This window comes from Raphanus sativus, chromosome 8 (assembly GCF_000801105.2).
Source record: "Raphanus sativus cultivar WK10039 chromosome 8, ASM80110v3, whole genome shotgun sequence".
Classification (NCBI taxonomy): domain Eukaryota; kingdom Viridiplantae; phylum Streptophyta; class Magnoliopsida; order Brassicales; family Brassicaceae; genus Raphanus; species Raphanus sativus.
The window spans coordinates 10777902-10800560 of NC_079518.1; the positions used below are offsets into that span (position 1 = coordinate 10777902).

A 22659-nucleotide genomic window follows, 5' to 3' on the forward strand; every position below is an offset into this window, starting at 1 on the left:
CACAAACGAGCAAACAGAACTTGATCTACTGTTTCACATGAGTTTGCTCTGTCTTTTTTTTTTCTTTTCTCACTCGGTCAAACTCTTGCAAAATGTCTTGACCACTAGAACCAATCGGACGAGACAACTCAATAAATATATAACAACGGAGACCAAACAACTCAATAGAGAGTATGTAATAGAAAAAGGACCAAACAACTCATTAAGTATGTAATAACAATAATCTCCGAACAAGTTTGTTCCTTTAATTACATCAGTGATGCTCTCAACGTCCGTGCGTGTCACGTCTCGTCTCTTTTCTCAGCTGAGAGTTTCTCGGGGTCTAGGTTCTGTTCCGGCAACGTTTTATGATGAATCCGAAGACAATCCTTTAGGGTTCCAATCCAACAATGATCTTCTCCACAGGAGTAGTAATGGTGTTCGTGTCTTTGACCTCCTCGAGATCAATGGTGTTCCCGCTTTGAGACGTCTCTACAACATGCTGCTGAAGGAATGTACCGTCTCCAAGCGAGTCTCTCAGGGGAGGATCGTTCACGGCCACGTTGCCAAGTCTCTTTTCCGATGCGAGGTTGTTATGAACAACACGCTGCTTAACATGTATGCAAAATGCGGAAGCTTGGAAGAGGCTCGCAAGGTGTTCGACGAAATGCCTCAGAGAGACTTTGTCACTTGGACCACTTTGATTTCTGGTTACTCGCAGCACGGTCGACCCATTGATGCGCTTGTATTGTTTATTCACATGCTTAGAGATGGGTTTGTTCCTAATGAGTTCACTTTGTCCAGCGTTGTTAAAGCTGCTGCTGCTGCTGCAGCTGAGCCTCGAGGGTGTTGTGGTCAGCAACTTCACGGGTTCTGTCTCAAGTGCGGGTTTGATTTGAATGTTCACGTTGGTAGCTCTCTTCTTGATATGTACACACGCTATGGTCTTATGGATGATGCGCAGCTGGTCTTCGATGGGCTTGAGAGCAGGAACGATGTTTCTTGGAATGTTTTGATCGCTGGCCATGCGAGGAGGTGTGGGACAGAGAAGGCTCTTGAGCTTTTTCAGCGGATGCTTAGAGAAGGTTTCAGACCTTCCCATTTCTCCTACTCTAGCGTCTTTGGGGCTTGTTCCAGTACAGGGTTCTTGGAGCAAGGGAAATGGGTTCACGCACATATGATTAAATCTGGTGAGAAGCTTGTGGCTTTCGCAGGAAACACTCTTATTGACATGTATGCGAAGTCAGGAAGCATACATGATGCGAGAAAGATATTTGATAGATTGGCTAGAAGGGATGTGGTGTCTTGGAACTCGCTCCTCACTGCTTATGCTCAACATGGATTTGGAAGAGAAGCAGTGTGCTTGTTTGAAGAAATGAGAAGGGATGGGATTAGTCCAAACGAAATCTCGTTTCTCTCTGTTCTTACAGCTTGTAGCCATTCTGGTCTTTTAGATGAAGGGTGGCATTACTTTGAATTGATGAAGAAAGATGGGATAGAACCCAAGGCTTGGCACTACGTCACGATTGTTGATCTTCTTGGGCGTTCCGGTGATCTTGACAGGGCACTGAGATTTATCAGAGACATGCCCATAGAACCCACTGCAGCCATCTGGAAAGCTCTGCTTAATGCTTGTAGGATGCACAAGAATGTGGACTTGGGAGCTTATGCCGCTGAACATGTGTTTGAACTAGACCCTGATGACCCTGGTCCTCATGTAATACTGTATAACATCTATGCCTCAGGTGGCAGATGGAACGATGCTGCAAGAGTGAGAAAGAAGATGAAGGAGAGTGGAGTGAAGAAGGAACCTGCGTGCAGCTGGGTAGAGATTGAGAACGCAATCCACATGTTTGTAGCGAATGATGAATGTCATCCACAGAGGGAGGAGATTAGTCGCAAGTGGGAAGAGATCTATGCAAAGATCAAGGAGTTGGGGTATGTGCCAGACACAAGCCATGTAGTTGTCCATGTGGATCAACAAGAGAGGGAAGTGAATCTACAGTATCACAGCGAGAAAATAGCGTTGGCGTTTGCACTTTTAAACACCCCTCCTGGATCAACCATACACATAAAGAAGAACATCAGGGTCTGTGGAGATTGCCATTCAGCAATCAAGTTGGTTTCAAAAGTGGTTGAGAGGGAGATCATTGTGAGAGATACAAACCGGTTCCACCATTTTAGGGATGGTAGCTGTTCTTGTGGGGATTATTGGTAGTGATCACTGAAGTAGATAGAATCAGTGGCTTCTTCAGCTGGTGTTGTTGGAGAGAGCTGATTCTACCTATTTGAAGATGCAGCCAGGTATCCTCCTCTTTATTACAGAAGACAGTTGGTCTCTGATATATAAAATTTATTGCAGACAAGTTTGCTCTTATAACAAAGACCAAAAGGAATTGAAGCTCTATAGAACATGTGCCAGCATTTGATGAACCGAACCTTAAAAAAACTTACAGAAAGTTTCTAGACACAACTTCATATGATTTTCGCACATACTGACTCAACATTGATGATTTTCTTAGATATTGGATCATGATTCATGAGCTAAACTCTTCTATGAAGCTGCTAAGGTCGTTATAAGAAGACCCTCCTTCTTCCACGGCGGCTTTAGCCATCTCTGCAAGCTTCTTTGCACGGCTACGCATCTCCTCAGCTTCTTCCCCATCCAGCACCTCCCTCACCGCTTTATCCACGTTCTCTCTGCTAATAAAATCTCCCATAATCGCATGCTTGTTCGTTCCCACGCTCACTCCAGTTCTGAGAACTTTCGTTACCAATATCTCGTTGTAGAACTGCTCAGCTCCAATCGGCCACGTCACCATGGGAAGCCCAGCAGCCACTCCTTCTAGAAGCGAGTTCCAGCCGCAGTGGGTCACGAACACACCGGTAGCTTGGTGGTCAAGTATCAGAACCTGTGGAGCCCATCCTCGAATTATCATTCCCCTATCTTTGACCCTCTCTTCAAACCCTTCTGGTAACCACTCTTCTTTGTCACCTGCTCATACCAAATTCCATTTCAGATAAAAAAACAGAGCATAAGAAACATAGTGAACACACAATATGCATGTATTTTGTTTAACAGTACCTGTGTTTTTCCTCACAACCCAGATGAAACTTGTGCCAGAAGCTTCTAACCCTGCAGCAATCTCAGTCAACTGCTCGTTCTTGATGCTAGCCACGCTCCCAAATGAAACGTAAACGACTGAATCTGGTTTCCTGGAGTCTAGCCATTTGAGGCATTCAGCTTCATCAATGCTTGCTTTCTTTCCTCTCTCAGCCTTCTCCTCAAACCCTCTGTTGTGAACCGAGAGTGGACCTATCTGCCACGCTCTCTTTGCTACAGTGCTCTTGTAAAAATCGGCGTAGTCAGGTTCGAGCTCGTAGAAGCTGTTCACAACAACACCTGAGCTCTTCACTTCTGATTCTAGAGCCTCATTCATAAACTTCCCCATCTCGGTATCTTCACCACGGTCTAAGATCTGTCCTTGAGTTATCGCAATGTTCCCAGGGAGATCAGGGATCACAAAGGGCTCACTACTCGTAGCTACTCTCTTTTGTGGGTTATGCAGTCTGATGCAATAACTAGCGCATAAAGAGAAGTAACCAGTGCCGTGGAACACAAGTCGTGGCACATGGAACTTCTCAGCAGCTTCAGTAGCCCAGGGGAAGAACACGTCGGCGATAAGACAGTCAGGTCTCATTGTCTCGAGGAGCTTCTCAAGCTGGTCTTTGAAAAACCTGGTGGCCAAAAAGAATTTGGAGATCATGGCTCGTCTTTCATCACTGTTGTTGTTTGCGGTGAAGGAGTCAGCGTTTTCGCATCCTTCTGGCAACCCGAGCTGGACGCAAGGAAAATCCACGATCTGGATCTCGATTTGGAGACCCGGGTTCAGGTTCTTGAATTTGTCGATGGGTTTCTGGAGGAACTTGGCGTTGAGAGGTGTGGTTAGGATGGTGGACTTGGCTCCTCTGCTAGAGAAAAGCTTAGCCATGTCTAGAGTTGGTATCATGTGACCATGAGCCATCATAGGGAAGAACATAACATGGAGCTTGTGAGAGTTACTAGTCATGTTTGACTTTGGAAGATAAATGATAGAGAAAGGAAAGATTCTGAAGTTGTAGAAGAGTTGTTTCTTTGCTTCTGGTCTTGAATGGTTGTACAAGTTTATGCATCTCTATAAATAACATTAATGGATCTGACGTCTTTGCATATGTCACTTGTTTTGTTTATTCGGAAAGAATATAGGATCACTTTTCAAGGTCATGTGGAACCAAAATCTAATTTTAACTTATAAATTACTCCCTCCGTTTGGATTTAATTGTCGTTGTAAAAAAAAAAATTAGTTTCAAAATAAGTGTCGTTTTAAAATTTCAATACAAAATTTATTTTAAAAATTCTTCTTTTTATTTTTCCAATTGGTTGAAATGTACTTATATGTATAGGTAATTGTGTTTTTATCTTGAAAATAAACAAAATTATATGTTTTCCTAATCTGTGTGCATAAACCTAAAACGACAATTAAAATGAAACGGAGGAAGTAATTAAAAATATATACACTTATGTTAAATTTTTGGAGCAAAAAGTGTAACCAATTGACTAATATAATGTATAACTGGAATTATATATGCTGCCATTTCAGTTAGAACAGTCATTAGGATTTTTTAAGTTATATCTTGATTAAAATTTATACTAAACATAGATTTTAACTTTATTGATTAATAAATTTTGATGCTATTTTAAGGAGTGTTTCTTGTTAGTTTTTTTGGCTAAAATTTGGGTTTCCTGTATGTTTAGTTGTTTACATGATTATAGTTTTAACTATTCGTTAAATTTCATTCCTACAAAGAGAAGTCAAATTTCTCTCACTAGCATGTAACAAGACGTTGTTCAAAAAAAAAAAAGCATGTAACAAGACAAGTTCATGTATCACCACTCTTTTCTCAAGATGCACATGTCTTTAGTGTCTTAACAAATTTTTTGTATGAATAACAAATGTAATAAAAACGTGGCTTAACACATGAGCCATAATTTATGGACCCTATTAGAATCGAGCCGTTGGAAATTAATTCATTATCGCTTTCATCAAGAACTAAGTCTCAAGAACACCTACTCATAAATGTTCTTGAAGTAATAAAAAGCTTCTAGATACAAACTCAAATTCATGCTAGCTCATTCATGTGAAAATGAATGATTCATTAACCTTTATTCCTTAAATAATACATTAGATTTCGTCTGTAACCAAAACTCTCTATACGAAGGATCATCATGAGCTAATAAACTCTTCCATCAAGCTGTTTAGATCGTTAAAAGAAGACCCTCCTTCTTCCACCGCAGCTTTAGCCATCTCCGCCAGTTTCTTTGCCCGTGTACGCCTCTCCTCCGCCTCTTCCCCAACCAAAACTTCTCTCACCGCCGTCTCCACTTTCTCTCTACTTATGATATCATCTTCCATAGCTTTCACATGCTTTGTAGCTCCCACGCTCACTCCAGTTCTAAGCACTTGTGTAACCAACTTCTCGTTGTAGAATTGCTCTGCTCCAATAGGCCATGTCACCATCGGTAGCCCTGCAGCCACTCCTTCAAGAAGCGAGTTCCAGCCACAGTGAGTCACAAACCCACCGGTTGCTTGGTGCTCAAGTATCAGTACTTGTGGTGCCCATCCTCTTATTATCATCCCTCTCTCTTTGACCCTCTCTTCAAACCCTTCTGGTAACCATTCTTCTTTCTCACCTGTGTTTGTTCTCACAACCCATATGAAACTTGTGCCAGAAGCTTCTAAACCTAGAGCGATCTCTCTCAGCTGCTCGTTCTTGAAACAAGCAACGCTCCCAAATGAAATGTAAATGACTGAATCTTGTTTCTTGGAGTCTAGCCACTTGAGGCACTCAGCTTCATCAATGCTCGCTTTCTTTCCTCTCTCAGCCTTCTCCTCAAATCCTCTGTTTATAACAGAGAGTGGACCGATATGCCACGCTCTCTTGGCTACAAATCTCTTGTAAAAGTCTGCGTAATCAGGTTCAAGCTCGTAGAAGCTGTTCACAACAACACCTGAGCTCTTCATCTCTGATTCTCTCACATCAATCATGAACTTCCCCATATCGGATTCGCTGTCTCCGTCTATGATCTGCTCTTTAGTTATCACTATGTCCCCGGGGAGCTCTGGAATCACAAAAGGCTCACAACTTAAACCTACTTTGTTCTGTGGTTTATGCACTTTGATGCAGTAACCAGCGCATAAAGAGAAGTAGCCAGTGCCGTGAAACACAAGTCTTGGCACATGAGACTTCTCAGCAGCTTCAGTAGCCCATGGGAAGAACATGTCGGCGATAAGACAGTCAGGTCTTGTCTTCTTGAGGAGAACCTCGAGCTGATCTTTGAAAAAGCTTGTCGACAGAAAGAATTTAAAGGCCATGTCGTTACGGTCGGCATTGGTGTCTGAGGTGAAGAAATCTACGTTCTCGCATCCTGCTGGTAACCCTAGCTCCACGCATGGGAAATCGAAGATCTCGATATCAATATCAAGATTGGGATTCAGGTTCTTGAATACGTCGATGGGTTTCTGGAGGATCTTGGAGTTGAGAGGTGTGGTGATGATAGTGGACTTGGCTCCTCTGCTAGAGAGAAGCTTAGCCATGTCTAGAGTTGGTATCATGTGGCCATAAGCCATGAAAGGGAAGAACATAACGTGGAGCTTGTGCTGTGGATTACTACTCATGTTTGTCCTAGTTTTTGGTTGCAAAAACAATGAGTTTTGCTCTGAGAATTTGAGAAGAAAAATCAGAAAAGACTCTGACCTTGTAGAAAATATAATTTTTTTTGACTTGTTGAATGGTTGTAGATATGAGTCTTGTTTTAATGATATATTTTTTAGTACAGTTATTTGATTTCTATATATAATGTATAAATCCACAGTCCACACGTTAGTTTGGATTCTTGTGAGATCATTTTGGGTAATGGATTCTGACGTATATGCATACGTAACTTGTTATGGTTTCATTGGTTTTTCCTCTGTCAACTTGTCACAGTTGTCGGAATGTTTTTCAACATTTTATGGAGCCAACTTTGTTTTTCTTTGTAGGCTGTACCAAAATTAAATAACTTGTAAACTCTCAAGATGAAACTTAGAGCATCTCCAAGGGTTCACTCTATTTTCTACTCTAAAATAGAGTGATTCTATAATAGAGATAAAGTTTGCTCCAATTGTATTCTATTTTTGAGTAGAATATAGAGTGATGAACAAAAAAAAACAACTTACTCTATATTTGGAGTAATTCTATTATAGAGTGAGAAATAGAGTACTATTGGAACATTTTTTACTCTAAACTCTATTTTAGTGTGGAAAATAGAATGGGATTGGAGATGCCCTTAGACCATCTCTAATGGAACACAAAAACTTACTCTATAATTCACTCTAAAATAGAGTAACTCCCTCTCTTTAAGATTACTCTAAAATAGAGTAAAATTTTGTGTTCTATTGAAGATGCCCTTATATTAGTGCTTAATTTGATTACTCCCTCTCTTTCTAAATGCAAATTGTTTTAGATAAAAGGATCAATATTAAAAAAATTGTTGGTTTTTAAAAAGTAGCATTAGTGTATAAATTCAATCAACCATAAAAACATGTAGTATTTTATTAATTAATTACATAATATTCAATAAATACAAAAGTGCATTAAAATATGAAAACAACTTATATCTGAAACAAATTTTTTTCTTTGAAACTATTTACATGAAGAAACAGAGGGAAATAGTACACATTGAAATCGCCTAATCAATACCATTTGACTAATCATTTACAATTATCTTCCCGCGTAGCTTCTTAATCATCACAACATGGAGTAGTTTAGTCTAATGATTCTAGAATACTTTTTTTTTTTTGTAAACTAGAATACTTTTTCTTGAAGCATTGGGTCTTTATAATACTAGAGAGTAGAGAAAGCTAAGTTGATAAGTCATAGCACGTGGTTTGAGATTGTCCACCAATAAAGAAGACTTGTAAGAACACAAGTTACACAACTTGCCATTCGCCTTATGGAGACTGGAGAAAAAAGATAACATACTAACCATATATTATTGATATAATAAATAGACTTTATTGAAGTCACTTATTGCAAGGAAAGAAAGAAGCCTTTATACACTTCTAGAAGCCCTCCATAAAAACTGCAGACTGTAAAGAATATATGTGAAGATGACTAGAGATAGTTTGATGCTAATCGAGTAAAGTCATGTAACTAGTTAGGAAGTGATGTTGGTGTGTGCCAAATGTTAGTGGAATCCTTATGGTTCATGTTCTTCGCTTTTACCGAGCTAACGATATTAGTAGACCGAACTGATGAAGGGGTTTGTGTATTGATGGCTCAAGAACTACTTCAATTTTGGAGAACAAAACTAATGTTTTATACATCGCTATGCCTAACATCGGCCCTGGATATTACAAAACTAGGTCATTAAGTCTAAACTTTACTTGCATAGATACTAGTTTTTTTTTTAAATAGCATAAGAGAGTACTTTAAAGCACTTTCAAACTAAGTAAAACTTGTGAAATTGTAGAGTAAACAGTATATCAGAACAACATACTAAATCGTTCTGATTCGAGAAAGTAACTCAAACCAACACAACATCATTGTCGTTAGTCAATAACATTTGTTCCTTAACTTAGAAAAAAAAATCAACTTCTTTTCTCCTCTTCTTTTTGCATCCTAACCAACTTAAGCTCTTCCATCAACCTGTTCACCTCACTGTCTGAAGATCCTCCTTCTTTCACCGCATCTTTCGCCATTTCAGCTAACTGCTTAGCCCGTTTCTTCATATCTTCTCCAGCCATCACTTCCCTTACCGCTTTCTCCACTTTCTCTCTACTAATAAAGTCTCCAACAGGTTTCATCATCTTTTGGACTCCTACATTCACTCCTGTTTTCAACACTTGTGTTACCAACTTCTCGTTGTAGAACTGCTCTGCTCCGATAGGCCATGTTACCATTGGTAGCCCTGATGCTACACCTTCTAGAAGCGAGTTCCATCCGCAATGCGTCAAAAATCCTCCAACTGCTTGGTGGTCTAGTATTAGCACTTGCGGCGCCCAGCCACGGATTATCAATCCTTTTCCTTTCATCTTCTCTTCGAACCCCTCAGGTAACCACTCTTCCTTCTCACCTATTCACACCACAACACATAAAAGCAGTGTTATCAAAATCATTGTTTAACTCAGAACAAAACAGAGGATTGTGTTGCAAGTAATGTCTAGATACGTACCTTGGCTGACACTTTTGTTAACCACCCATATAAAATCATGTCCTGACATTTCCAAGCCAGCTGCAATCTCAGCGAGCTGCTCGTTGTTGAAGCTCAACATGGTTCCAAATGACAAGTAAATCACTGATTCACATCTCTTGGAATCAAGCCATTTCAAACATTCATGCTCATCAATGCTAGCCTTTTTGCCCCTCTCTGCTTTCTCCTTGAACTCTCTGTTCCCTAGAGAAAGCGGACCGATACTCCAAGCCCTTTTGGCCACAGAACTCTTGTAAAAATCGGAGTAAGCAGGTTCAAGCTCGTGGAAGCTGTTCACCAACACACCAAAGCTACTTCTCTCTGAATCTCTCAGTTCCTTCATAAACTTCCCCATAACAGACTCTTCTTCTTTCTCTATGACCTGTTCCTCTGTGATCACAATATCTCCAGGGAGTTCAGGGATCACAAAGGGCTCAGAACTCGAAGCAACTTTCTTGTAAGGCTTGTGGAGCCTTAAGCAATGAGAAGCACATAAAGAGAAGTAGCCTGTGCCGTGGAACACAAGTCTCGGTACACCAAACTTCTCAGCGAGTTTAGTCGCCCAAGGGAGGAACATATTGGCGACAAGACAGTCTGGTCTCACTGTCTCGAGGAGATGCTCTAACTGCTCTTTGAAATATTCCATTGAAAGTAAAAACTTACGGTTCAAGTCACCTGTGTTTAGGTCAGGGTTAGAGAAGAAGAAATCTGTGTTCTCGCATCCTTGAGGCAAGCCTAGCTCTGTGCAAGGGAAATCTAGGATCTGGATGGTGATGTCTTGGAGTCCAGGGTTGTCCTGGTTGAATGATTTGATGGGGTTTTCGAGGATCTTGGCGTTGAGAGGTGTGGTTAGAATAGTGGATTTGGCTCCTTTTGTGGAGAAGAGCTTGGCCATGTCAAGAGTTGGTATCATGTGGCCATGAGCCATGTAAGGGAAGAGGAAGATGTGGAGCTTTGTGGATTCGCCCATGTTTGGTTGCGGAGAAAACAAGATTGTGGATTTTGCAGAACCTAATAAGTAGAAACGTTTCTATTACTTTTTTTTGTCTGAACTTTTAGGACTGGATGTTTGAGAGAGATATGTATGACGTGTGTATATAAATACAAATTTAATATGTGGAAACACCATCTCTTTAGGGGCCATTAAGTTATAATCTTGACTTTGACTCCATAGAATTTTTAGAATCGTAGTACGAAAAAATCAATACAGAAGACTTTTCTGTCAAATATATTTTGACGAAATGGGATAAGCTCTAGAGTTACCCAATCTGGGGAGTTTAAACTAACGTCATGGCATTCGTCAGTTTTCTTCTAGTAGTTTTCTTCCAGAAGAAACATATATAATCTCTTAAGCCCATGTGATTCTACTAGTCTCAAGATCCAAATCCCCCGATTTTAGGTACATATCTGCGCCGAGAGGTGATCTTCAATAGATTCAGCTTCATGGGCTTTTCTTTGATTGGCTAAATAACTCTTCCTGGGCCTAAACCGAAACCCTCTGGTTTAGGAATGGTTCGATTGACAATTATTTCCGGAACGATTTCATCGTCCAACATTTTTAGTTTCAGTTATCTTTTTTGGTTCGTTTTCTGGAAATTACTGCAAAATTAAACCTCATGCCCGGCGAATACGACAAACATGAATTGCAAGAAGAGAAGACTCCTACATTTGGGACAACGAACGATACACAGCTGTACATCCCATCAGTCATCACATGCTGCCGTTACAAGCAGTGGGAAACAATATATAGGGGCATGGTATTTCTCTTTATGCGATCTTTTAAGTGTTCATACAAACATATACGAAAATAATATATACATTGGGGCGGACCCACGTGTTAGATGGTGGTGTCAATTGACACCACAAACTATATTTACTAGTTTGCTGTGGCAATTTGGTTGAAATGTGATTGAATGAACCAATAAACCTGGGTGACTTTTTTTTAATTTTTTTTGATCCCACGTGAAAAAATTCCAGGTTCATTCCTGTATATCAATTATTTACAGATTTAAAAATTGATGGTTATTATCTAGTATATTTAACTATTTTCTGATAACACGAGGAAGTTTAGAGTCCAAGCTCGTAATCTTTTTTTTCTTTTTGGTAAAAATCCAAGCTCGTAGTCCAAGCTCGTAATCTTTCTAGACCTTAAACATTAATCCCTCTGTTTTTAAAAGATGTATGTTCTGGAAAAAATATTTGTTTTAAAAAGATGTATTTTTTATGTTTTCTATATAAAAATTGCAAATTTCAATAAAATTAATTGAATTTATTGAAAGACTATTGGTTAAAATGCATTGAAATTTGGTAATTTCTAAAAACAATGCATGATTAATGTGTTTTTTTAATATGTGTGAAAACTCTAAAACATACATTTTAAAAAAACAGAAGGAGTAGTATTTAATATTAGTTTAATCCCGGATCCAGAAGTTTTTGATATAGGTGACAGAAATTATTTTCAGTTGAGATAACGACCTCGGGTTACGTTGACATGGGAAACGAATATTACTTACTATCAGTGAGGATACATATGTTCATAAATTCTACTAGAAGCATCCTGAATCAGAAATTGATGATTTCAACAAAGTAAATTCTCCTCTTTTTATCTTATGCTCTGCGGTGCAAAACATGTTTTGATGATTGAATTATGAAATTATGAATTCGACTCTTTATTCGAGTTAGCTAAAAAAGAAAAAGATTGTTCACTTTGTCTTGGTAGAACTTTGCCTTCTTTTTCTTGATCTTAACGTAGCAATTCTTTGAAATGCTTGTGACTTATGTATAAAAGCATTACAACAAAGAAGTGTCAATTCAACATGAGAAACGAAGATTCTTTGAAATTAATGTTTATGACGTTGAATAAAACCATTTCAACAAAGAAGTGCTATTTTCCTGTTGTAAATATAAATATATTTGGATTACTTGTTCGACGATACAACAATAGTTATAGGTTAGTTTCTAGATTAACCTAAAAATTCAGGGTTGTACAGTTTTTTTTTTAATAAAGGGCATAGGGTTGTACAGTTATCTCCTTTGAAATAGTATCTATCGTCTTCATTATTGCTTAGTTACTAAGAAACGTGTATTTTGATTTTGGGAAAATTGTCATTTAAATCACGAACTTTCAAATTTGGTTGAAGAAAAGCCTGAACTTTCACTTGGACCATTTAAAGCACCAACTTAATTTGACTAGTCATTTTAAACATCAATTTAGTTTGACTAAACTAAATTAAGCACGACGTTAACTCGGGTAACGGAATGATTAAACGGAGTTAAATGCCGTCTTTAATTTTCGTTAAGTCCAAAACGACGTCGTTTAAAAATATGCGTCTTAATGGAATCGAACCTATGACCATAGACACACACAAGTAAGGCTCAAACCACTAGACCACTTAAATTTTTCTTTACATGATTGACTAGTAATAGTTATTATTGTGAAACCTCCAAATCATCTTCTTCAACCCTAAATCCCTAAATAATTTTATAAATATTAAAACTTGTAAATAAATTATTAACTATTCAAAAATTTGTGAACATTATTAAAAATATTAAAACTTATAATAATTATTAACTTAATTATAATATTAAGTTTTATTTACAAGTATTATTGAAAATACTACTTATAAATAACTATATGATACTAAATGATTTTTAATTATAATTTTTAATTAATAGCAATACTAAATGATTTTGAATTATGATTTTTAATTATAATTTTTCATAATACTAAAATATTTTTAATTAAAAATCACAATTAAAAATTATTTTGTTTTATTAGTAATTAAAAATTATAATTAAAAATCATTTAGTAATTAAAATTATAATTAACAATCATTTAGTATTACTAGTAATTAAAAATTATAATTAATTATTATTATAAATCAGACAAGTTATTATTAACTATAATTTTTAATTATAATTTTTAATAATACTAAAGATTTTTTAAAAAAAAATCATAATTAAAAACCATTTTGTATTATTATTAATTAAAAATTACAATTAAAAGTCATTTAGTTATTTATACTCACAAAATTTCGAATAACTAATAAGCTATTTAAAAGTTTTAATATTTATAAAATCATTTAGGGATTTAGAGTGGAAAAAAATGATTTGGAAGTTTCATAATAATAAGTATTAGTAGTCAATCAAGTTAAAAAAATGCAAGTGGTCTAGTAGTTTGGGCCTTTCAATGATAGTGTCTTTGGTCATAGGTTCGATCCACCCGGATGTGATATTTAAAAAGATTTTTAAACGACGTCGTTTTGGACTTAACAGAGATTAGAGACGGCATTTAACTCCGTTTAATCATTCCGTTACCCGAGTTAACGTCGTGCTTAATTTGGTTTAGTCAAACTAAATTGATGTTTAAAATGGCTAGTCAAATTAAGTTGGTGCTTTAAATGGTCCAAGGAAAAGTTCAGGCTTTTTTTCAACCAAATTTGAAAGTTCGTGATTTAAATGACAATTTTCCCTTTTGATTTTACCCAAAAAACGCGTATACCTCAAGGCTCATGGGCTTTTCTTTGATTAGCTAAATTACTTTTCCTGGGCCTTAACCGAAACCCTCCGGTTTATTCGAGGTGGATCCAGACTAGCTGCGAGTATCCCGTATCAGTCTATTTATCGGTCAGACTACACTTCAGTCACTGGATGTTGGGGGAGCCCAAATTTTAAATTTTATCCGCAGTAGCCAGTGAGAATCGAACCCGCTCTGTATTAAGACCGAAACTCCCTCAAAATTACTGGATCATCTCCGTTTAGTTTTTTTCCAGAACGATTTCATCGTCCAACATTTCAGTTTCAGTTATCTTTTTTGCAATGTTTTAAAAACTGGACCAGACTCCGTATTGTAAATGGATCGATGGCCGTGAGTGCAACCAGTTCAACCGAATTTTAAATTTTAATCTAATTTTAAATCAATTAAATATATATATGTATAATTATAAAGTTGTTTTTATAAAATTTTAATGTAAATAAAACAGATACATAATAAAACGAAAATTAAAAAATAGTATAAGAATATAATGCAAAAAGAATATTCAGTAATATACTTTTAAAAATGATTTTTAATGAAATATTCTTAAATTTGCATTTTTTTTATTTTTTACCAACTTGAATTTGAAAAAACTATATTTTAATATTGAACCGGATCACCAGTTTTACTGAATTTGACAGATTTTTTACCGGATTTGTTGTTTAACTCAAATATGATTTTTAGTACGATCTGAAACCGCTTAGAAGAGCACTGATCCGATCTGGTTTTGAAAAGACTGTTTTTTGGTTCGTTTTGTGGACATTACTGCAAAATTAAACCTCATGCCCGGCGAATACGACAAACATGAAATGCAAGAACCAAACAAGAAGACTCCTACGTTTGGGACAACGATACGGAGATCTACATCCCATAATATGCTGCCGTTACAAGCAGTGGGAAACAAATAAATATAGGGGCATGGTATTTCTCTCTATGCGATCTTTTAAGTGTTCATACAAACATGAAACATATATGAAAATGATATTAAATTGTTTACATACGATGGTTACTATCTATATTTAACTATTTTCTGATAACACGAGGAAGTTTAGAGTCGAAGCTCTCGTAATATTTCTAGACCTTAAACATTAGTATTTAATATTAATTTTGTCCCGGACACAGAGGTTTTTTGATAGTGACAGAAATTATTTTCAGTTGAGATAACGAACCTCGTACGTTGACATGGGAAACGAATATTACTCACTATCCGTGAGGATAAATATGTTCATAAATTCTACTAGAAGCATCCTGAATCAGAAATTGATGATTTCAACAAAGTAAATTCTCTGCTTTTTATCTTATGCTCTGCAGTGGAAAACATGTTTTGATGATTAAATTATGAATTTATGAATTCAACTCTTTATTAGCTAAAAGAAAAAGATTGTTCACTTTGTCTTGGTAGAACTTTGCCTTCTTTTTTTTCCTTAACATAGCAATTCTTTGTAATGCTTGTGCTTATGTATAGAAGCATTTCAACAAAGAAGCGCCAATTCAACATGAGAAACGAAGATTCTTTGAAATGTTTGTGGCGTTGAATAAAACCATTTCAACAAAGAAGTGCTGTTTTCCTGTTGGCGGCTCCTTTGTAAATATATATATATTTGGATTACTTGTTTTCCACGATACAATGTTTTAGGTTAGTTTCAAGATTAACCTAAAACTTCGGGGTTGTACAATTATCTCCTTTGAAATAATATCTATCGTCTTCATGATTGCTTAGTCTACTTTTTTTTTGTGCAACCAAATATATTAATGCAAAGGTCTTAAGAGTCTGGGCCCAAAGTTGGGCTAACCCAAAAGAAGATACAAAGCAGAAGCAGGAATTGAAAAAGCCCTGAGGGCCTGTTTAGCTAAAACGTCGACGTCTCTGTTCTGGGAATGAGAAACATGACAGAAACGGATAGAAGCAAAAGCTGAGGAGAGATGATCGATATCGTGGAGGATGCCGTAAATCTCCTTGATCCAGGTTTTGCTGGTTATTGCTCTGATGAGCGTTGAGCAGTCGGAGAGGAAGAGGATATCAGATATCCCATTCGATGCTGCAGATATGAGCCCTAATCGGAGAGCCATGGCTTCCGCTACAAGGGGTGAGGAGACGAAATCGAGTGCTTGAGATCCTGAAGGACCTTGTTTCACCATCCATGCGAGTCCTGCTCGTTGCGTAGAGGCGTCCCAGGCGGCGTCGATGTTGCATGTTGTCGTGGTCCGTTGATCATAGCGAGGCGGTAGGTTCTTCTGGCTTGTCTGCTTCGAGATGATCTTGTCCTTTTGTGGCGCTTGTGCTAGGTCCCATTCTCTTGCTGCTGCTAATGCCCTTGTTGCGATCTCTGTAGGTGGAGCAGTTTTATCTTCGAAGATTAGGCGATTGCGAGCATTCCAGAGCATCCAGCAGATCCAAGGGAGGACGTTATGCTTAACACCTGTTGGTGGGAGGCAAATTAAGTTCCGGCACAGGACCACTGCCTGCTTAAAGTCTGTATCATCAGCTATGTGAACTGGGTTAGATATCGGGATTAGTTTCCAGACTTCCTTTGCAAAAGGACAGAGGAAGAAGACGTGCATTGCTGACTCTGTAGCTTTGTACCGAGGGCAGAGAGAATCAGAAACCACACCTCTGTTTTGTAGATTCTCGCCCAGAGGTAAAGCTCCTTGAATAATTGACCAAAGGAAGACCCTTAACTTAGGAGAGAAGTGTCCTGACCATATATCTTTTATCCACTTGAACTCCAGGTTATTACTTGTAGGGAGAGGGGGCGACAAAGACGTGCTCATCAAGGAGTTTGCTTTGGTGTTGTAGCCGGATTTCGTCGAGTACACTCCCGAGGGAAGTGGTTGCCACACATAGGAGTCCTCTACTCCCATCATACTTGGATTAAGACATTGAATTTGATGCTTGAAATCCGGTAAGAGCTCCTCGATTCTTGTCTTGTTCCATTGTAGATCAGTAGTTAGAAAGTCTGAGACCCGTAGGTCCAACGCTGATTCATGGACAGGACCGTAGGGTTTGATATTGGAGTCCAAACTTATCCAGGAATCTTTCCACACTCTAGTTGTTTGACCATTGCCTATTACTCTCCCCAGGTTTTCCTTCAGCAGCTCGCTACCGTGGAGGATACTGCGCCATCCATGCGAGCAATCTGCAGGTAATTGAGCATCCAGAAGACTTCTCTTGTGGCAGTACTTGCCTTTTAGGACTCTAGCAAGTAGACAGTTAGGCACCGTTAGGATTCGCCAAGCGATTTATTAATATTTCCAATAATAGATAAATGGAAATCTTTCAAAAAATAGAAATGAGAAGTGTAAGAGGAAATAACATTCAAATATAATTAAATTATTTAATACTAAGAAAGAGGAAATAACATTTAAGAAACGCGTATTTTGATTTTACCAAAAAAAAAACGCGTATACCTCAAGGCTCAAGCCATCCAAAGTCAAAAGTACGGTCCACGCCTAACTTCTGCGACAATTCAAAGTCTCGATTATTTGTCGTATACTTAAAGACGGACTATCTCTGCATTAAGCTTCATCCTTACATATTTTCAATCTCTTGTTCTTCATTCAAACCCTAGTCTCTCTGTATTTCTTAACCAAATCTAGTTTCTTCCATCCAGCTCATGTCGATGATGGTGGGTATTCAAGGCCAGGTTCTCGAGGTCACTGGTTCGTGCATTTCCGTTCCTCGACTATTAGTTTCTTTTCGTTCTTTTTTTTTTTCATGACTTTCTAACTCAATGTTCACTGGAGATTGAATACTCCCTTTATTGGATCTTTGGTTTGCTTATGTGATTGTGTTTGGTTTCAGTTGTTGGGTGCCAGAAACTGAAAGACACTGAATGGTTCTCGAGGCAAGATCCATACGTTGTGCTCGAGTATAGCAGCACAAGGAACCGTACCAGAACCTGCACAGGTTAACTAATACCTCTTCTTTAATTCTTACAAGGGTTTTGAAAAGCTTACTCATCTTTGAATTTTTTTGATGTGGTTTCTTTATTTTTTTCAGATGGTGGAAAGAGCGCTGTGTTCCAAGAGAAGTTTATGTTCACTATGCTTGAAGGCCTTAGGGATCTTAAGGTAGCTGTCTGGAATAGCAATTCACTCTCCCCTGATGACTTCATAGGGAATGCCACGTATGTTGATTTTTTTTCATGTGTGTGCTTTGAAATTTCTCCTGATTTGGATTTGGAACTGAGTTTTTGATATGTGTATGTTTTTTTTTTGTTTAGGATCAAATTGGAAAAGGCTCTTTCTCAAGGATACGACGACTGTACCTGGACTCTTCAAAGTAGAAATGGGAGGTAACAACATTGGGTTTTCGCTAGTTTTTGGTTCCTTTTGCATTGAGTATTATCATGTTTTGTGATCAATACTAGCATGGTGCACGTTTCCTCTGTATGATCTCAGTGTTGGACTTGCCAATTATCAATAGAACTTTTCATGTGGTTTTGTGTGTGTCCTATGCTTTCTACTGACGTGAAAGTTTTAGCTCTTGCTATATATTTTGTTGACATGGAAGCAGAAGCATGGTCTTGTTCACTTGTAAAAGTGGTTATGTGTAGTTTCTTGTCATCTTTGTTGTTATTGCACTTCTCTGTTAAGTATACTATTCTTTACATTCTTAATATAATGTAAAACACTAAGAAGATGAGATGATCTTCCAATAGTCTTGTTCCTACACATAAGAAGCATATAGCTCATAAGAAAATTAGTTTTCTTTTTTTCATTTCATAAGAAGATTAGTTATTTGATTATAAATCTTCTGAAAATGCATCACTATCTGTCTTGCAGATATGCGGGAGAAGTAAGACTCATACTACATTATGCAGCGGCAAAGGTAACATCAATGCTCAATTAGCAACGTTTAGTTAGTTACATGTTCGTTTATTGACAAAGAATAAAAGTCTTAAAACATACAATTCATTCCTTGTATGCAGAAACAAAATTACGGTTCACTACCATATGCGCCTCAAGTTCCATATTCATCAGCACCATACTCTGGACCATCTCTGTACCCACAAGTACAATACTCTCAGCCTCAATCAGCTTACCCACCAGCTTCAGGTTATCCTCCTCAGCCTTCTGCCTATCCTCCTCCCTCTGCCTCGGCTTACCCTCCTGGTCCTTCAGGTTATCCTCCTCCACCACCATCCTCAACTTACCCTCCCCAACAATCACCATATTACCCACAAGGTATATACAAAATTTCTTGCTTTTGTGCTTAGCTCCGTGTGCTTTTACGTTTTCAATTTGCACTTAGTAAAATTTATGTGAATTTGGGTGTGTTTCCAGGTTCCTATCCAGGACAATACCCACCTCGTCCGTACTAAAGCTCCGGCGTTTAGAGTCGACGAAAAGTGTTCATGATGTATAGATGATTCTAGTGATGCTTTTTGTACTTTCTAGAGACTTGAATTTAAATTCTTTTTATTTTTTTTCATTCTTATATCTTCCTTGTGATGTTTCTGTTGATCTTTGCAAATTGTAGCGTATCTGTTAGTTTTTGCTATGGTCAGTGAAACTCATTGAGAAGTTTTGAATCATTTCCTATTATTATTAAGCGAGCTTGCAGATTTTCTTACAAAATAATTTAACTATTACCTTGAAACCTCTCTTCAGTCAAAATTCTTTAAGAGGTGGTTTATGTTCTGTCTCTTAACTCCAGCTCATCATCGCACTTCTCAGGTTGTAAAATTTAGATAATTTAGCCCACAGGTTTTTTTTTACTGCACTTTGGTTTCTCGATCTCTACAATGAGTACAAGTGGGTAAAGCGGGAAACCTAAAAAGAAATTACACATAAAATACAAAAAAATAAAGAAAAAGATAGATAAAGAAACGACACATTTAATAGCACAAAAATAAATATACAAAATATTGGGCGAGTGAAAAAGACAAATGTGAAAAACCATATCGCCTTCTCTCAATAAATCAGTCTTCTTCTTTTCCCTCTCCTTCCCACTGCCAGCTTTTCTCTCTCTCTAGTCTCTCTTTTGTAGCTCACTCTACAGCTAATCTCTGCACTTTTCCGTAGAGAGGAAGATGAGATTTTCTCTCTATCATCTTATCCTAATGCCCTGAGCCAGCCCAATAAAACCAAAGAGAAACATCACCACCACTATAGAAGGTAGGAGAAGATCTTTTCTTCTCTCATTCGTGTGTCTACTTCCAACAATGGCGATACCGAAGGAGGAAGAAGGTAGAGAAGAGCATAGCACTTCGTTTCTTCTCGATGCTCTCTACTGCGAAGAAGAGAAATGGGAAGACGAAGAAGAAGAAGAAGAAGAAGTAGTTGAAGAAAACTCTTTCTATTCTTCTTCTACTTCTACTACTTCTCCGTTCGTTCTTCTAGAGCAAGATTTGTACTGGAAAGATGAAGATCTGGTCACTCTCTTCGCCAAAGAAGAAGAACAAGCGCTCAGCTGTCTCGATGATGTTTATCTCGCCACGGATCGAGAAGAAGCCGTGGGTTGGATTCTGAGAGTCAACGCTCATTATGGGTTCTCTACCTTGGCAGCTGTTTTAGCCATAACTTATCTCGACAAGTTCGTCTGTAGCTACAGCTTACAGAGAGACAAACCATGGATGCTTCAGCTCGTCTCTGTTGCGTGCCTCTCTCTAGCAGCTAAAGTCGAAGAAACCCATGTCCCTCTTCTTCTTGACTTTCAAGTAAATGATAACACTTACCATCATTTACCTTAAAGTTTAGCTTTTTTCTTATGTTAACTCTGTTCTCAATCTCTCTGTTTTTGGGTGTGTTTGTAGGTGGAGGAGACAAAGTATGTGTTCGAGGCAAAAACCATACAGAGAATGGAGTTGCTGATTCTCTCTACTCTCCAATGGAAGATGCATCTCATCACCCCAATTTCGTTTCTAGACCACATCATCAGGAGACTGGGGCTTAAGAACAATGCTCACTGGGATTTCCTCAACAGATGCAACCGTCTCATCCTCTCCCTAATCTCCGGTTAGTACACAACAAAAAAAAGACAAACCCTTTATCATCCACTGAGATCTTACATTCTTGTTTTGTTCTTGTCAGATTCAAGATTTGTCGGGTACCGCCCATCAGTTGTTGCCGCAGCCACCATGATGCGAATCATAGACCAAGTTGAGCCCTTTGACCCTCTTTCACACCAAACTAACCTCCTCAACGTCCTTAACTTAACCAAGGTTAGCTTCTAAAAAAAATACTCATTTCACTCAGCCATTTTCACGAACACTTGATATGCGTTCAACAGGAAAAGGTGGAAACTTGCTACAATCTCATCCTCCAGGATCGTATCGGTTTACAGATTGAAACCCGGAAACGCAAGAGTCGCGGCTCACCGTCCTTGAGCTCCCCGAGCTGCGTGATCGATTCAAACCCTTTCAACAGCGACGAAAGCTCAAATGATTCGTGGTTAACGAGTTCGTACACTTCTCCGTCGTCGTCGTCGTCGCCGGAGCAACAACAACAACCTCCGGTGAAGAAGACGAAGAAGGAGAAACCGATTTTGCATCTGCCATGGGCAATCGTAGCCACTCCGTGATCGGAGCTTACTGTTTTAAAATATTATTACAGTCTTTTAAACTCGAGAACAATCTTGTATTAAGCTCCTCGTTGCATATACGAAATGACGTGAATGCCCTCACCTTCACGGCTCGACAGAGCGTGTATGTGGAGGGTGTTTATGACATTTGACTGCATGGGATGCAATGAAGAGAATAGAAATAACCCGAGACTTTTGCAAGTTTTAGGGCTTAATAATGTGTTTAAAATTATTAGTAAAGTAATATTTTTTTATTATGTTTTGCAGTAAAATAATTATAGATGTTATTTCTCCTCCTATACATTTGATATTCACTTTAGTTTATTAAATTTCATTAACCCATAAATAACTCAGATTTTGCTTTGGATGTGTCAAAAATACCCTCACCTGACTAGAGTTTGTTACCCTAAATCACTAGTAAGATTATGATGGAGATTTCTTAGGGTTGCGATTATATATACAGGTTATACATTTTTGATCAAGGAACTGCATTTCACGCACCAATAAAACCTGGTGCAGCAGTAACACCAGCACTAAAGCAAGCTGCTTCCACTCTGAGCACCGGGGATACAGCCACGTCGCCGAAAGCTTTACATCGTTACTATTCTGCGCATACAACAATGGTTAAGGAAAATTTGTAGAACCCAATAAATGACGATTTTGGAAACTTTTTTTATCAAATAAATAGATTTTGTTTTGTACTTAAATATAAATACCTTTGTTATAAAATTTCTGAATTAACTGTATCTTTTACATTACATCAGCAACATTGTTATAGTTTTGATGAGAATATGACTTTAGTCTTTTACCAAAAGAATATGAATTTAGTCGTCTACTGCATTCTATAATTCCCCTCTGTATCACGAAAAAACTTACATGTGACACTACATTTGTATCACAAGCAGTATATTTTGATTTGTTTTTTAACAATTGTCATCAAGCTTTAGGTGGTAATATCTTCTCAACTCCTTTACACTTTTTCTTTTCCAATTTTATTTGCTATTTGAACATTTTTTTCAACAAAAAGAGTAAATATTAAATCTCTACTTTTTTCACGTGTGACACGAATTTTCTCCTTTCTTGATTTATCTTTCTTTTTCCTCAATTCGTATAATTATTTAGGAAAAACGAATTGTTTTAGTATGTCGTTTCTTAACGCTCAGCCACACGTCATCAAAACATATCAACTCGTCGTTCATCATGTAATCTTACAGTACGTTTTTTTTTGAAGAAAATAATCTTACAATACGTTTAAGTTCAGTATTGTTTCAGAAAAAAAAGTTAACGTTTAGTATTGTATGAAACAAAAGATAACTTTCATAATTTTCAACTATATATAGTTATGAAAGG

The 22659-nt window shown here is 37.7% G+C and overlaps 6 protein-coding genes across 7 annotated transcripts; 3 read left to right on the forward strand and 3 right to left on the reverse strand.

Moving 5' to 3' along the window:
* The first annotated feature begins 105 nt into the window (after positions 1-105).
* On the forward strand, positions 106-2640 carry LOC108832192 (pentatricopeptide repeat-containing protein At3g24000, mitochondrial). The gene is made up of 2 exons (XM_018605688.2): positions 106-2283; positions 2502-2640. The coding sequence occupies exon 1, from the start codon at positions 260-262 to the stop codon at positions 2195-2197; it is 1938 nt and encodes a 645-aa protein (XP_018461190.1). The 5' UTR covers positions 106-259; the 3' UTR covers positions 2198-2283; positions 2502-2640.
* Positions 2364-4133, reverse strand: LOC108832194 (UDP-glucosyl transferase 73B2). The gene is made up of 2 exons (XM_018605690.2): positions 3065-4133; positions 2364-2974 (listed from the first exon to the last, which is right to left on the reverse strand). Exons 1-2 carry the CDS (start codon positions 4047-4049, stop codon positions 2517-2519), a joined length of 1443 nt encoding a protein of 480 aa, XP_018461192.1. The 5' UTR covers positions 4050-4133; the 3' UTR covers positions 2364-2516.
* A 1009-nt stretch (positions 4134-5142) lies between these two features.
* Positions 5143-6823, reverse strand: LOC108832189 (UDP-glucosyl transferase 73B2). Its single transcript, XM_018605684.2, has one exon. It carries the CDS (start codon positions 6693-6695, stop codon positions 5244-5246), a length of 1452 nt encoding a protein of 483 aa, XP_018461186.1. The 5' UTR covers positions 6696-6823; the 3' UTR covers positions 5143-5243.
* A 1662-nt stretch (positions 6824-8485) lies between these two features.
* Positions 8486-10338, reverse strand: LOC108832190 (UDP-glycosyltransferase 73B1). Its single transcript, XM_018605686.2, has 2 exons — positions 9233-10338; positions 8486-9133 (listed from the first exon to the last, which is right to left on the reverse strand). Exons 1-2 carry the CDS (start codon positions 10218-10220, stop codon positions 8649-8651), a joined length of 1473 nt encoding a protein of 490 aa, XP_018461188.1. The 5' UTR covers positions 10221-10338; the 3' UTR covers positions 8486-8648.
* Positions 10339-16553: 6215 nt separating this feature from the next.
* LOC108829218 (elicitor-responsive protein 3) lies at positions 16554-19338 on the forward strand. Of its 2 annotated transcripts, XM_018602880.2 has the most exons (9): positions 16608-16687; positions 16866-16927; positions 17396-17444; positions 17587-17691; positions 17785-17911; positions 18008-18079; positions 18570-18615; positions 18716-18971; positions 19071-19338. In XM_018602880.2, exons 3-9 carry the CDS (start codon positions 17399-17401, stop codon positions 19106-19108), a joined length of 690 nt encoding a protein of 229 aa, XP_018458382.1. In that variant the 5' UTR covers positions 16608-16687; positions 16866-16927; positions 17396-17398; the 3' UTR covers positions 19109-19338. The 2 variants fall into 2 exon arrangements, with proteins under 2 accessions (XP_056848402.1, XP_018458382.1); XM_056992422.1 differs by lacking the exon at positions 17396-17444 and having other exon boundaries at positions 16554-16687.
* A 324-nt stretch (positions 19339-19662) lies between these two features.
* Positions 19663-21608, forward strand: LOC108829216 (cyclin-D3-1-like). The gene is made up of 4 exons (XM_056992421.1): positions 19663-20446; positions 20543-20744; positions 20820-20950; positions 21019-21608. The coding sequence occupies exons 1-4, from the start codon at positions 19952-19954 to the stop codon at positions 21307-21309; spliced, it is 1119 nt and encodes a 372-aa protein (XP_056848401.1). The 5' UTR covers positions 19663-19951; the 3' UTR covers positions 21310-21608.
* Positions 21609-22659: the final 1051 nt, after the last annotated feature.